The 12741-nt window shown below is 42.2% G+C and overlaps 1 protein-coding gene across 1 annotated transcript; it reads right to left on the bottom strand.

Moving 5' to 3' along the window:
- Positions 1-7402: 7402 nt before the first annotated feature.
- barhl2 (BarH-like homeobox 2) lies at positions 7403-10911 on the bottom strand. Its single transcript, XM_044128585.1, has 3 exons — positions 10288-10911; positions 9320-9545; positions 7403-8189 (listed from the first exon to the last, which is right to left on the bottom strand). Exons 1-3 carry the CDS (start codon positions 10889-10891, stop codon positions 7889-7891), a joined length of 1131 nt encoding a protein of 376 aa, XP_043984520.1. The 5' UTR covers positions 10892-10911; the 3' UTR covers positions 7403-7888.
- Between the last annotated feature and the right edge of the window lie 1830 nt (positions 10912-12741).

The following is a 12741-nucleotide window of genomic DNA, read 5'->3' as shown; positions in this document are numbered from 1 at the left end:
CACTGTGGGCCGAGGGGCTGTGAAAACCATCAGACCTGAAATTAACTGGTGGCTGATCTGGACCAGTCCAAACTTGTATGATTGTCTGAACTGGCCACAGCTCCCATTTGTGGTCTCCCACTGACTGCCAAGTGAGCCCAGAAGTGGGAAGGGAGTGAAGGGGTGAGGGGATGGGGGGATGGGGGGGAGGGGGGCGGGGGGGGGGTAGGAAGACTTTTTCTCCCAATAGGCTCTCTGCCACCTCTTCATTCCCTTCTGGACCTCACTTCCAGTCACCTTCCATCCTCTTAATTACTACAGTATTGGCTGATGTTGTTCCGAGGGCAGCGACCGTCCTCTTCAAGAGCACTGCGCCACTAATTGTTCCCTTACATCAGCTATGAAGTAGCTTGAGAATAAAAGAGAAAGAAGGAAAAAGGTAAGAACCAACTTGACATGCTAATTTTCATTAACCCTGTTCTCTCTATTCTTTCATCATCTGCCCCTCCTCCCCGCCATCTTGCTCGTACGAGGTGCAGAAGAACGCAAATTATCCACCAGCATTCCAGCTAATTATCCAAAGAGTTCCTCATTAGGCTATTTCAAATCCAACCTTAGATCAACACTTGCTCAGACCTCGGGGATGCTCGAATCCCAGCAGCGGTTAAACAAACAATCAGTTCAAAGGATCAGGTATTCCACTTTAAGAGGAAGGGGAGGTGTGTGTGTGTGGGGAGGGCAGCTGAGGATAAACAAGTGCTCATTTAAAACTAAATGACTCCAGTGGCTCTCCGCTCTATAGTTAATTTCTCTGGTAAACTGAGGTTGTGACATGTGATGAAGTTCAAATACGTCAAGATGGAAGTTAGAGCCATTTCCCTTCTTTCCTTACTGCTGCCAGACCCTAACTCTCAAACTCCTGAAGGGCTGGTGTCCTCCAACTGTTAGATGTCTCTCTGCCTCAGCAGCAGAGCTGCTCACTAGCTGGACTGCATGGTAGTGAGGCAGTTTCACTGTTTAATTCAAGTATGTAAGACACGGCACACACCTAAAAGTTGCAGGACTCTTGTAAGGTCACTTCCCTAAACCTTTCATTCACCAGTCAAGGGTCACGCTGCGAATCATCAGAAAATGCCCTTGACTTAACAGTTTTTATTATTAGTCATCAAAACTGTGAAACCAACGGTACAGGGGAGTTCACTGCATCACACAGGATAAGGCTGAAGTCACCAGATGGGCAGATCGAATGAGCATCAGAGGGTAATTTTATTGCTGAAGTTGCAAGCAAATAAATAAACACCTTCCTGTTAATGTTCACTGAACGAAGTGATGGATAAAAATGATCACAAACAGATGGAAGGTCTAGAAGGAGTACCACACCTCACTGGTAACCTGTTGGGTGGAACAGTTCCAGAAGCATCCTACACTACCTGACAGAATTTGACTGGCAGGTATTTTGGTTTAGCTTGGGGCTTTGTGGTTGTTCAGTGCCGTTGCTCAGTTGGCCAACAACATATCCACTCAGCTCACTTCACAAGGCGACCCATACCAGCTGTTTTAGTTTACATAACGCTACGACTTAGGTTCACTTCTTGTTTTAACTGGATGATAGCACTGTTGCTCTAATCAAAACACCTCCAGCGTCTCTATTGCCTTTTCTAGATCTAATAGCTGCTTGCACAGTTCACTGGCCTGCATGTGCACCCCAGCGGACCTCCACCGGTTCACGGACCAGTTTACGTAGATTGTGGATTGTAACTCTCGAGTTATTCATCTGATCATTGTCTCTACATGCGTATCTTTTCAGTCTCATGGGGGGCCTGGTCCCTGACTCTAGGAGTCATTGGGCGCGAGGCAGGATACACCCTGTACAGGTCAGCAGTACATCACAGGTAAACAGAGACAAAAACCCATGAACACACGACAAAAAAAAATCAGGAAAACCCATTAACCTAAAATCTGCCAATTGACAGATTTCTTTTGTAGAGCATTTCTGACATGTTCAAAAGAAAAATACAGCTTGTGAAACAGAAATACCTCGGTGTAATGCAAGGATGCTGGCTGGTGTTTGCAATGCAGCCACTGCAGGAGTGCCATTAATTTTCCTTTGCTCAAAGAGTGGAGATAAAGAAGACTGTAGATCTGAAACGTTCAGAATTAACCCAGGAATCGGTCGCTGGATTCCTGGGTGGTTAATTTGCATGGGTGCATTTGTCCTGGGTTCGGTCTTCGCTCTCAAGGCATGTCCAAGCATGTCTTTCTCCTCTCTTTACACCCTATTTCCAAATTTTGTGTAAAGGCCACTAATCCCAAAAAATCTTTATAAAGAAAGGAAGAATCCAGGAACCTTGAAGGGTCACACTTTCCAGGAAGTGGAACCTGCTGGTACCCTGGGGTCACTGTCCGCAGAGAACAAGTTCTAGGTTCCCACAGGGTAAGAAGTTGCTGAAAACAGAGAAGTCACCTGTCCAACAAAACACATGGACAAGCCCAATGTGTTTTGTTGAAGCATTTTACTAAGAGGTGAGACAAAGATTTAACAATCAGGCCACAAAGACTAAGAATGTTTGTAGGGATGAAGGTGAGGCTTTTAAACCTCAGTACTGTGCCAACTATCAAGCATGGTGGTGGTAGTAACATGCTGGGAAGTTCTTCTACTGCCAGTGCTAGAGCAAAAAGTAAATGAAGAAGATGGACTAAGTGCAAATTCTTTAGCTTGGCCTCTAGACAGACAGCTGGACAGCTGAAACCTGGACACGGTTCCATCAGGTCAATGGTCCCTGAAACACGTTCAGACAGGGTTACACATGACATTCTTGACATGTTTTCTCTCTCATTTGCCTTCTTTTCTTGAAATACTTCACAGTAAACCAGTCAATCTTTTCCAAAGCAAAAAGTTTGAATGAGGGAAGAGTCCAAAGTTTACCAAGGATTTCAAGGATAACAATCTGGAAGGTATAACACGGCTCAAAACGAGACAACACTTAATTTTATATCAACATCTATAAAGGAAAACTTTTGATGGAAACTTGAGACAGGTGCAAAATCTGAATGAAAATTGATTTTCTATCCCCTCTTATTTTCTATATTGACTAGATGGACAACTCGAAGAGTTCACTCTACATCGGCCTTTTATTCTCCACACAGACATGGATCCAAACATCGGCGCCTCTTTGTTTTTTTTTGTGTTTTTTTCTTCTTCTTCATTTCTGAAAACCACTGCTCTACTCTCACCAGCATCCCTCCTAATGTGGAGCAATTCCAGCCGCATCCTCCTGAACACACTCCCTCCACGTCGGAGCTGTGCTCTGCCATACGGCAACCACAATCTGAGCCTGTCACTTAAAATACAATGCCGTCAGATCTGTTACTTTAACCTTGAAGCAATTAGCTGTTGCTGAGCCGTAATGAATCCTGACATCACTCCGCTGTGATGAAACCCCTAATTGCTCTGTAAAAATTGAAGCTTTTGACATCATTGCTGACAGACTTTTTTTTTTTTCTTCCCCCCCCCCTTGCTTGTGCGGTCGCATGTGACGGCGCCTGGTTGAAACTTGAAAGGTAGCGGAGCTTCTCTGCCATCAGCTGTCCTGTCACTTGACAAAAAGAGAGAGAGAGAGTGAGGGGGAAACTGGCTGGATTTGCTGAAATGATGAGGCCATTTAAACTGTGATGTGTCGCAGCCATGCGGCATCACTCAGCCTGGACTGCTGCAGATGGCCGTTTTGGTTGGAGAGGACGGCTTCACTCAGCGCTCTCACCTGTTAAACTGTTGGAGAATAACAGGTTAACAAAAAAAAAAAAAAAAAAAAACTGATTATTATTGGGTTATATCAGAGCAGCGAATTGCAATGTTTGACACAGTTTATTTTTCGCTCATTTTTTGTCATTTATTCAAGCACAGCCGGTTCAAGGCACAAGCGAAATAAGCGGCTGCTTAGGTCCCCCAGACCAGAAGGGGGCCCCCAAGAGATCTTATGTTTTCTACTAGAGGTATCTTGGGGGGATTTTTTTGGGGAGGGTTGAGGGGGAGGAGGTTTTAATTATTTTTTATCAACCATGAGCTGCCATTAAAGGAAGTTTAAGCATTTTCTAAACCTAATTCGGAAATCAAGATTTTGAGAACTTTATAATTTCTTAAAGCTCTGAATTTGAAATAACCTGTATTTTTGAAAAATTGCATTTGAATTTCAGATTGTTTTAAATGTAAATTAAATTTCTGTAAGATTTGTAAGTATTGACACTGCATTAAAAGGAGGTTTTTAGTTTGATAGTTGAACGGTCAGAAGTCATTGTTAGTTTTGTTCCTGCTGTCTTCATTTTTGCTGCTTATGTCTGGTTTTGGTTTTACAAAATGCAACTACGGAATTAATGGACAGTTTTCAAAAAAATTTGACATTGTTGATTCACTAGCTACCTAAATATGCACAAGGAATAAAATGAGCAAGTTTAACAGTTTACAGGTGACATTTGTAATACTGTGGTACATGGAGGGTGATTGATGGGAAATGCAGAGCCGGAGCAAGGTTCCACGAGTCCCTGGGTAGAGCAGGATCTTGTGGCCCTACCTTACTTTGATTTAAAAGCTAGCATCCAGCTTTAGCTAGTTTGGAGTACAAGTGCTAAAGTTAGCATCTGGGTTGCTTAATTATCAGAAGTAGCTCAGCTGACTGCCAGAGGAACATTTCAAAAAGAAATTCAAAAGGTGTATTTCTGTTGTAATGTTTCAAAATCCCCAGAGTTTTTGGTTTGGATTCCTTTTTTTTTTTTTCATTGCAGGGCAAAGAGTAAAAAATATTCTTGTTAATTTGTTGAAATTCAGTTAAATTGCTGGAAACTGAATTGGAATTTAACACGTTTAAGTGCCTCTCAACTTGCAATTTCAACACATAAATAATAAAATCTACTCCAACAAATGCATGGAAAGAGTTTCACCAGTTTTTGTTGTCTGGTTAACACGCGATGCTGGTGTCTGTCTAAAAGTTGGGCTTTTAAGTTTTCTGCCTTCTTAAAGGTCCCGCAGCCTGTATGACGAACGGCTCCTCCCGCAGATTCACGCACAAACAGAGTCTTGTTGCACATGCAAAATTAGTGCGACGGTTTTCTCTTTCCTTCCTTCCTTTGATTGTTGCTGCTGCTGCCTCTGCTGCTGGTGGTGGTGGTGCTGGTGCTGGTGGTGGGGGGTTAAATTTGGTGTTTAGTGAGTGATGCAGGAGATGTGATAACGAGAGGCCAAGGAGAGCAAGTGTTACCTCATTATTGTAATGAAAAAAGATGCCCCGCCATTACATCAGTTGGAAAAAGTGGCAATTAAAGTCTCCAACAAGGTTCCTCGAGGCAAGAAGAGGAAGAAAACGAGCCTCCAAAGCCCATCTGTTCTGGATAATATGCGCCACGGTGAAGAAAAGGCCTAATCCTCTTCATTCAAATCTGATGCTCCTTTTACTTTTCTTTTTTCCTCACTATTATTATTATTATTATTATTATTATTATTATTATTATTATTATTATTATTATTATTATTATTATTATTATTATTTTCCACCAATGAAAATTTGAATTTTTAAAGAAAATACTTATATTTTGAAAAAGAAATAGTCCCACAAAATATATTCGAATTTAATTTTATAAAATAAATTTGCTCACTCCCTCCCCCCCCAAAAAAATATATATTTATACTTAATTCACAAGTTAAAAATGACAGTCGCAATAACATTTGTCTAATTAAATATAGCGGATGAAACAAACTCACGCTTTTATGGATTATAGCCACCGAGTAACAGTCCTATTAATTCAGTGCTGCTGTACTCTTCTCCTCAGCCTATTATTAATGAATTGGAAACAGCCGCTGCAACCACCGACACCCCCACTCCCCTAACCCCCACTAACCCACCACCACCACCACCTCTCCTCCCTACCAGCCGAGCGCAATAAATAAATAATGGCGCAGAAGTCATGCATATGAACAACACGCATGCATGCACAGGGCTGCAGCTCCGTGCAGCAGAAAGCTGCGGGGTCAGTGCGGTGGGGCTGATGGTTTCTCTGCGCAGAGGCCCGAGATGTTTCACTCAATCGTTGCTCGCCAAGGCCGAAGTTTCTGGACGAGGAAGGGGGAAGAGGAGGGAAGGTGTTTATCCTGCAAAATCCTGACGTCCATCTCGCTTTTTTTGCGCTCTTGGACGTGAGGATCCTTCTAGTTTTGCGCCCGATAATAATTTTTCTTTCTTCTTTTTCTTCTTCTTCTTTTTTTTTTTTTTTTTTTTTTTTTTCTTCGTGAGAATATTGGCTGAGACGTGTCCGCAGATCGGTTGACAAGCAGGTGGCTTAGACGGCATGTGTTCCAAGAATTAAGGCAGAGCCGAATCTGATCCTGCGTGTTGCTCTGCTGCGAAGGGAATATTTGCAGACTTGCGCACATGTTGCTTTAAAATGTCTCAAAAATGAAAAACAAACACACAAACAAACAAAAAAAAGATATGTTCCAAAAAGCACAAAAACAAAAAGAACCAAAAAAACAAAGACAATAAAATACATGCTGTTTCCGGTCGCTGGCTGCTACTCTGCAATGTTTGTGTTTTCTTTGTTATTCCAGCAAAGTTCAATTTAATAATAATAATAATAATAATAATAATAATAATAATAATAATAATAATAATAATAAATATTATAATAATAATGTATATATATAAAAAAAAAAAATTCCTTTATCACTTTTTTTAATGGTGACCTGAACAGACGCACCCCGAGGCGTTAATTCACGCCGTAATCTGCGGGGCTGCAGTCAAATCAAAGTGTCTGTTGTTGAAGCAGCAAACTTTAAAAATGAGCAGCGACTAAAATAATCCGAAAACTAAAACCTTCAGCGGCGCAACAAAACGTCACGGGATTATTTCTTCACACCCTCCCCAAAAATAACTAAAAACAAGTTCACTCACGGCTATTGAGAATGCGCAGATTACTACACCTCCTCCCCCACCCGCCCCCCTCCTCTTATACTTTCTTGCAGGCGTCTTGTCTCGATTTTTTTTCTCTCCCTGCACTGAGAAATTCAGGCTTATTGTCTGCTGCTGCGCTCCCAGGGAACAGCTGCCAAGCCAAGGCCACATTCCCAGTGTGTGCCCGACATCTCCGGGTCCATTCACCCCCCATGCACCACCTCCACCACCACCACCACCAATCAGCTGCTGCGCATCCATATGCATGCTGCCGCTGCTTAGGCAGAAACAGAAAGGCCGCGCACGGTGACCTGCGATCACTAATTCTGGATGGATCGACTCGAAGGAGCATATGCTGCAGGAATAAGAGATTTACCCCGATCCACTTCTGACAAATTACTAATAATAATAATAATAAAAAAATGTTCAGGAAATATGAGCTCGTGAAAACGCGACGCGTGTGCAGAGAAAATGAAAACAACCAGATTCGATCAAAACCGAAGATGCAGGCCGCGTCTCCTGGGCTGGAGTTTGGATCCCTTGTCGTTAAGAAGCGTTTACAATTCAATTAGTATCATTACGTCTTTTATTCATTCACGTCTTCTCCATCTAGTAAACTTTATAAGTTTATTTGCTAATGTGAGTGTATTTGTACAAAAGACAAACAAACAATCAGACATGAGCGGTCCGGGCCGGACCCAGAGTCTTGAGGAGTGGGCTCCGGCTGTGTGGGGGGCCCCCATCCTGAAAGTCTTCCTGCAGAATGTCTTTAATAAACCTGTCTCTGTTCTGTTTTTGTTGTTGTGTTTTTTTCTGTGGGTGGGGGTGCGGGCGGTTGGGGGAGGGGGCGCGTTAAAGTCCTGTAGTGATGCTCCCTTTGCTCTTCCCCACATCACGCGTTCAAGCAGCGTCCTGTTTTTGGCGGGTTCTCTTTCTCTTTCTCTTTCTCGTTTTTCGCTTTGTTGTTGTTTCTATCGCGGATGCGGCGTGCCGGGCAGGGGGTTCAGCGCCGGTTGGCCCCCCGGCCCGAGGCCGTGAATGAGCACCCGCGGGACCAGAGGTCTCTGCAGGCTGGGGTGCGGCGCGGAGGGAGTCCGGTACATACTGCTGTACATGGCGGCGGCCGCGGCGGCCGCCGTAGTGCTGTCCACGGTGCCCAGCAGGCTCGGGTGGTAGAAGTAGGGCGAGGGGAACATTCTCTGTAAGGCCGAGTAGTTTCCTGCTTCAGCCAGCAGCTCCAGACCGACCGCCGTCTGCCTCTTCCACTTCGTCCTGGAAATCAGATCAAAATCCAGCTGATCAATTATTTAATCACTCTCACCGAGTCCCTGAACGCCTCTTTAATTGGTATGCAGAGGCCTAATTACTGCAGCCAGAATGTACAGTGAAGGTTTAATTAGGCACAAAAAAAAAGAAAAAAAAAAAACTATATATGGTTAACCCAAACTTCAGCAAATGTTCGTTTCTAAGCTGTTTAAACACAAATCAATACAAGCTGCATTCTGATTGGTTGGTGAATATAGCAGATCTTCACAGAAAAATATTTACACACACAGACACATCAATTTTTACTGTCACATTTCTTATATATATATATATATATATATATATATATATATATATATATATATATATATATATATATATATATATATATATATATATATTGTTTAGCAAAACAGTAAAGCATTATAAAAGACCCAGTAAAATAAATTCTGTTTCATGACGTATTTGTGTATTTGTGAAGACAGTCTCAATTGTTCTGATCGAGAAGGCAAATAATTATTAATAATAAGAATAAGACAAACAATTCAAATCCTTTCAAATTGCCAGATGTTTATTTCTACTGTTAAAAAGCTAAACGATATTGTTTTTCATGAATGGTTCCGTTGGTTGGAGTTTTTCTCCTGCCTCAGTCTGTTTCTGAGCCGGTAACTGTGATGACTGTGTTCCTCCAGCAGCTTGTGTTGTTGTGACAGAACATCCGTGATGAATTTAGTCCAATAAAACACGTTTCTTTGTTTTTCTTTTTTTTTCGCTTTACATTATTTCTATTTGTTATTTGTAATGTTTTATTTCGATTCTCATTTTTTTAATGTTCAGGTTTATTCTAAGGGAATGTTCTCATGTATTTTTCTTCATTGCCTCGTAACGTTGGATGCGGCAACACAACTGACCAAATTAATATAACTATTATTACAAATATAACTGGCGTTAGAATAAATGATGGGACATTGTAGGAACATTTTCATTCCAAAACGTCTCTAACATTTAGATCTATCGTTGTTTTGCTGCTGTGCATAAAACTCCTCCAGATATCAGGTAAAGTAGTTCCGTTTTTATATAGATAATTGCTGCGTCTGTTTTTATTTTGATTATTCTAATAATTTTTTTTAGCTTACCGTCTGTTTTGGTACCAGGTCTTGACTTGCGTGTCCGTCAGGTTGAGAGCCGCCGCCAGGTCCATGCGGTCCTGCACGCTGAGGTATTTCTGTCTCTCGAAGCTCCTCTCCAGCTGGTTGAGCTGGTGGTCCGTGAAGGCTGTGCGGGCTTTGCGGGGTTTTTTCGTGCGCACCGGCGGACTGTCTCTGCTGCTGGAGATCTCCCGGTCGCCTTCTTCTTTAGTCCCTTAAAATGTGCGAGAGATTTGTTTTGTTTTTATAATAATAATAATAATAATTATAGGCTATATATAACTAGAACTCTCCACTGAATTTATGTTCCATAATAAGAACCAATCCCCCCCCCAACAAAACTTACTGCAAACAATCCCTTCTGGAGGGAAAAGAAACTCGCGTGTATTTGTCACCTGAAGTTTTTTTTCTTTTCTTTTTTCCTCCATCCTCTCTTTCAAAAAAAAAAGAAAAAACGAGACATCAATATATCAATCCATCTCTATTTGTAGCCGCGTCTCAGTGCGCCGTGATCCCCCCTCCAGGAAGAACAATAATCTCTCTAATTGACCCACTAGGGAGGCCCCACGACGGCAGAATCACAGGGCTTACATCTGTTTTCTCATCTATTACAGCGAGAAAGCGCAGCTGATTACTACTGTTATTATTATTATTATTATTATTATTATTATTATTATTATTATTATTATTATTATTATTATTATTATTATAGTTATTATTATCATTAGCATTATTATTAATAGTAGTGGTAGTAGTAGTAGTAGTAGTATTACAGGAGAATACATGGAATCGATTTTTAAACTTTACTAATCAAACTCTCCCTTTTAAAAATTTTAATAAAAAAATAATCAGGAAAATAGCGTGAAGTAAAAGATATAGTAAGTAAGATATAAGATAAAGTCTAAGAAAACAAAGCTAGAAGCAGCTAGTCTTCCCCTCAGATCTCTCTCTCTTACCGTTGCATTTCATTTCGCTCTGAATATCGTCCCTTTTGTCCAACTTGCTCCTGTTCTCGTCCTGCTCCAGTTTGGGCCGGAACACGTCCGGTCCCGCGGCACTTTCCGGTTTGGGCGTGTGATGCGGCGACGAGACGCTGGTGCTGTAAGGTGCGCAGGCCGCCAGCGGTTTGCTGTCGCCCAGAATGTCTTTGATTAAAAACGAAGAGGTGGCAGTCCTGGGGGCGCAGCCGGCGCCTCCGACCTGCTGCTGCTGCTGCTGCTGCTGCTGCTGCTGCTGCTGCTGCTGGGGAGACAGCGGTAAGCTCTGCTGCTGGCCGTGGTGGTGGAGGTGCTGCTGCTGCTGATGGAGGTGGTGCTGATGCTGAAGGCTGTCCGGGACCAGATGCGGCTCGCCGCCGTGCTCCATGGTGACCGAGATGGGGGACGACGGGGCCGTGCCCACCGTGTCTATCTCCGAGCATGGCGACGGGGTGGCCTGGCTCCTGAAATCCGCTGTCCGGCCGTCGGCGAGCCGGAAGTCTCCGTTCATGAGGGCGCCAGAGTTGGAGGCGCCGGATAAAATAGTGTCTATCCCAAAACTCGCTCCGCTGGATGCTTCCATGTTAAGAGAGGACGGGTGAAGCCTTCATAACAACAGCGAGCTGCTTTCTCCCGCAGTGTGGGAAATCAAATCAAATCACAAGAAAATACACTCTTGAGAGAGAGAAGAGAAATATAAAAAGATTTTTTTTTTAAAAGGAGGAGGAAAGAGCTGAGAAGAAAACCCAAAAGAAAAAGAGAGAGAGAGTGAAAGAGAAAGAGAAGAAAAACAGCAACAAATAAAAGAGAAAATCCAAGTTTGTGCGGCTCTCACAGTCTGGATGGTCCGATGTTACATTCAGTGAAACAAAGTGCGGCTCTGCTGCTCCTCGTCCCCGTTTCTTTTTGTTTTTTTTCTGTTTGGATGTTGAACTTTGTGTTAAAAGTTGAGGCGCATGGAGAGATATACACAGGGCTGACTCCTCGACATCAGGCTCCCCCTTTTTGCCGCTAATCGCTCCGGTGTTGCTCCACAATGACTTCCTATGCTGACGTCACGGCCCACGGCGAGGAGGGAATTAATATTTTCTCCTTTATAATAAACACTCGACGCCCTTTTCTCTCTCTCTCTCTCTCTCTCTCTCTCTCTCTCTCTCTCTCTCTCCCATGCACCCATCCACCTTCCCTTTGCCCCGCTGCCATTGGCTTGCATCCTGACCGGCTCCTCAGAGTCACCAATCAGAGACGCGCTCTCCTCTCTCAGACACTTGCAGCGGGTTCAGGAGCCGCGGCTCATTTTTTCCTCTTCTTCTTCTTCTTGAAATAAAAAAGGAGCAATAGAGAAAAACAACAGCCGCGCGCACTTTATGACCAAACTGGAAATATTTTTACATGGCGAGAGCTAAAACTGAATGTTGGATTTCTTTTCTTTCTTTTTTCCCCCCTCTCTCTTCCTTTTCCAGTTTTAATATTAAAAGAGAGAAATGAAACGTCCGGATTTCATTTCAAGCCAATAATAATAATAATAATAATTATTATTATTATTATTATAATAATAATAACAAATTCAACTCCAGTTCTATGGTAGGAAAAATAACAAACATTATTGTTTTTTAACGTAAATATTTTTCTTTCTAAACGTCGTTTTAAAGTTGCTAATATTAGTTTAAAGCTCCGATTACGATTTTAAACTACAGGCGTAAAATATAACTGAAAATAAGTTATTAAAAAAAAAACTGCGGAAATATAAGCGGCACCTGACGTGAATCCGGGCGGAGATTTCTTTTTTTTTTTTTTTTTTTTTTTTTCCTGGGGAAGGTCGAGCGGTGGAGCGGTGACTGCCATGACAGCACATCCTGTTAATAACCACGTCACCCTAATTAGTAAAGTAATTATGAGGCGCTAATGAGCGTTCAGAGGTAGTAGGAAATTCAGCACTTTTCGCCTCGTTCCGACGTGGATTTGAAGGATGTTGAACCGAGGATTTAAAAAAAGAGAGAAGAAGAAGAAGAAGCTGACAGAGTGTCTGTAGAGAGAGCAGCGTGGCTCTCACTGCTCAGGATGCGCAAACATGGAATTTCTTGAATTCTACTTCTACTGTTTCTGCCGTATTTCAGGAAAAATATGGAGAAATTAATTCCGGTTTAGTTCTATCCTTTTATTATTATTATTATTATTATTATTATTAGTAGTAGTAGTAGTAGTAGTAGTAGTATTGCAGTAACCATCGTTGTGTTTTTCCTCCAGCAGGTTCGCAGGAGAAATGGAGCCTTTAATGGTGGCGTTAAGAAGCTGAATCTCGGATTTGAAGGTTAGTTCGTAAATTTGCCTTAATCATAAATGTAACCAGCAGCACCAGTTAGTTTAATTTGTCATTATTATTATTTTAAATAAAAATTGTTAAATTAATTGTTAGAGTTCTTTGTTAAAAAT

The sequence above is a fragment of the Gambusia affinis genome, linkage group LG10 (assembly GCF_019740435.1).
Source record: "Gambusia affinis linkage group LG10, SWU_Gaff_1.0, whole genome shotgun sequence".
NCBI classification, from domain to species: Eukaryota; Metazoa; Chordata; class Actinopteri; order Cyprinodontiformes; family Poeciliidae; genus Gambusia; species Gambusia affinis.
Note: the sequence above shows the minus strand (reverse complement) of the source record. Positions and strands in the feature narration are given on the sequence as shown.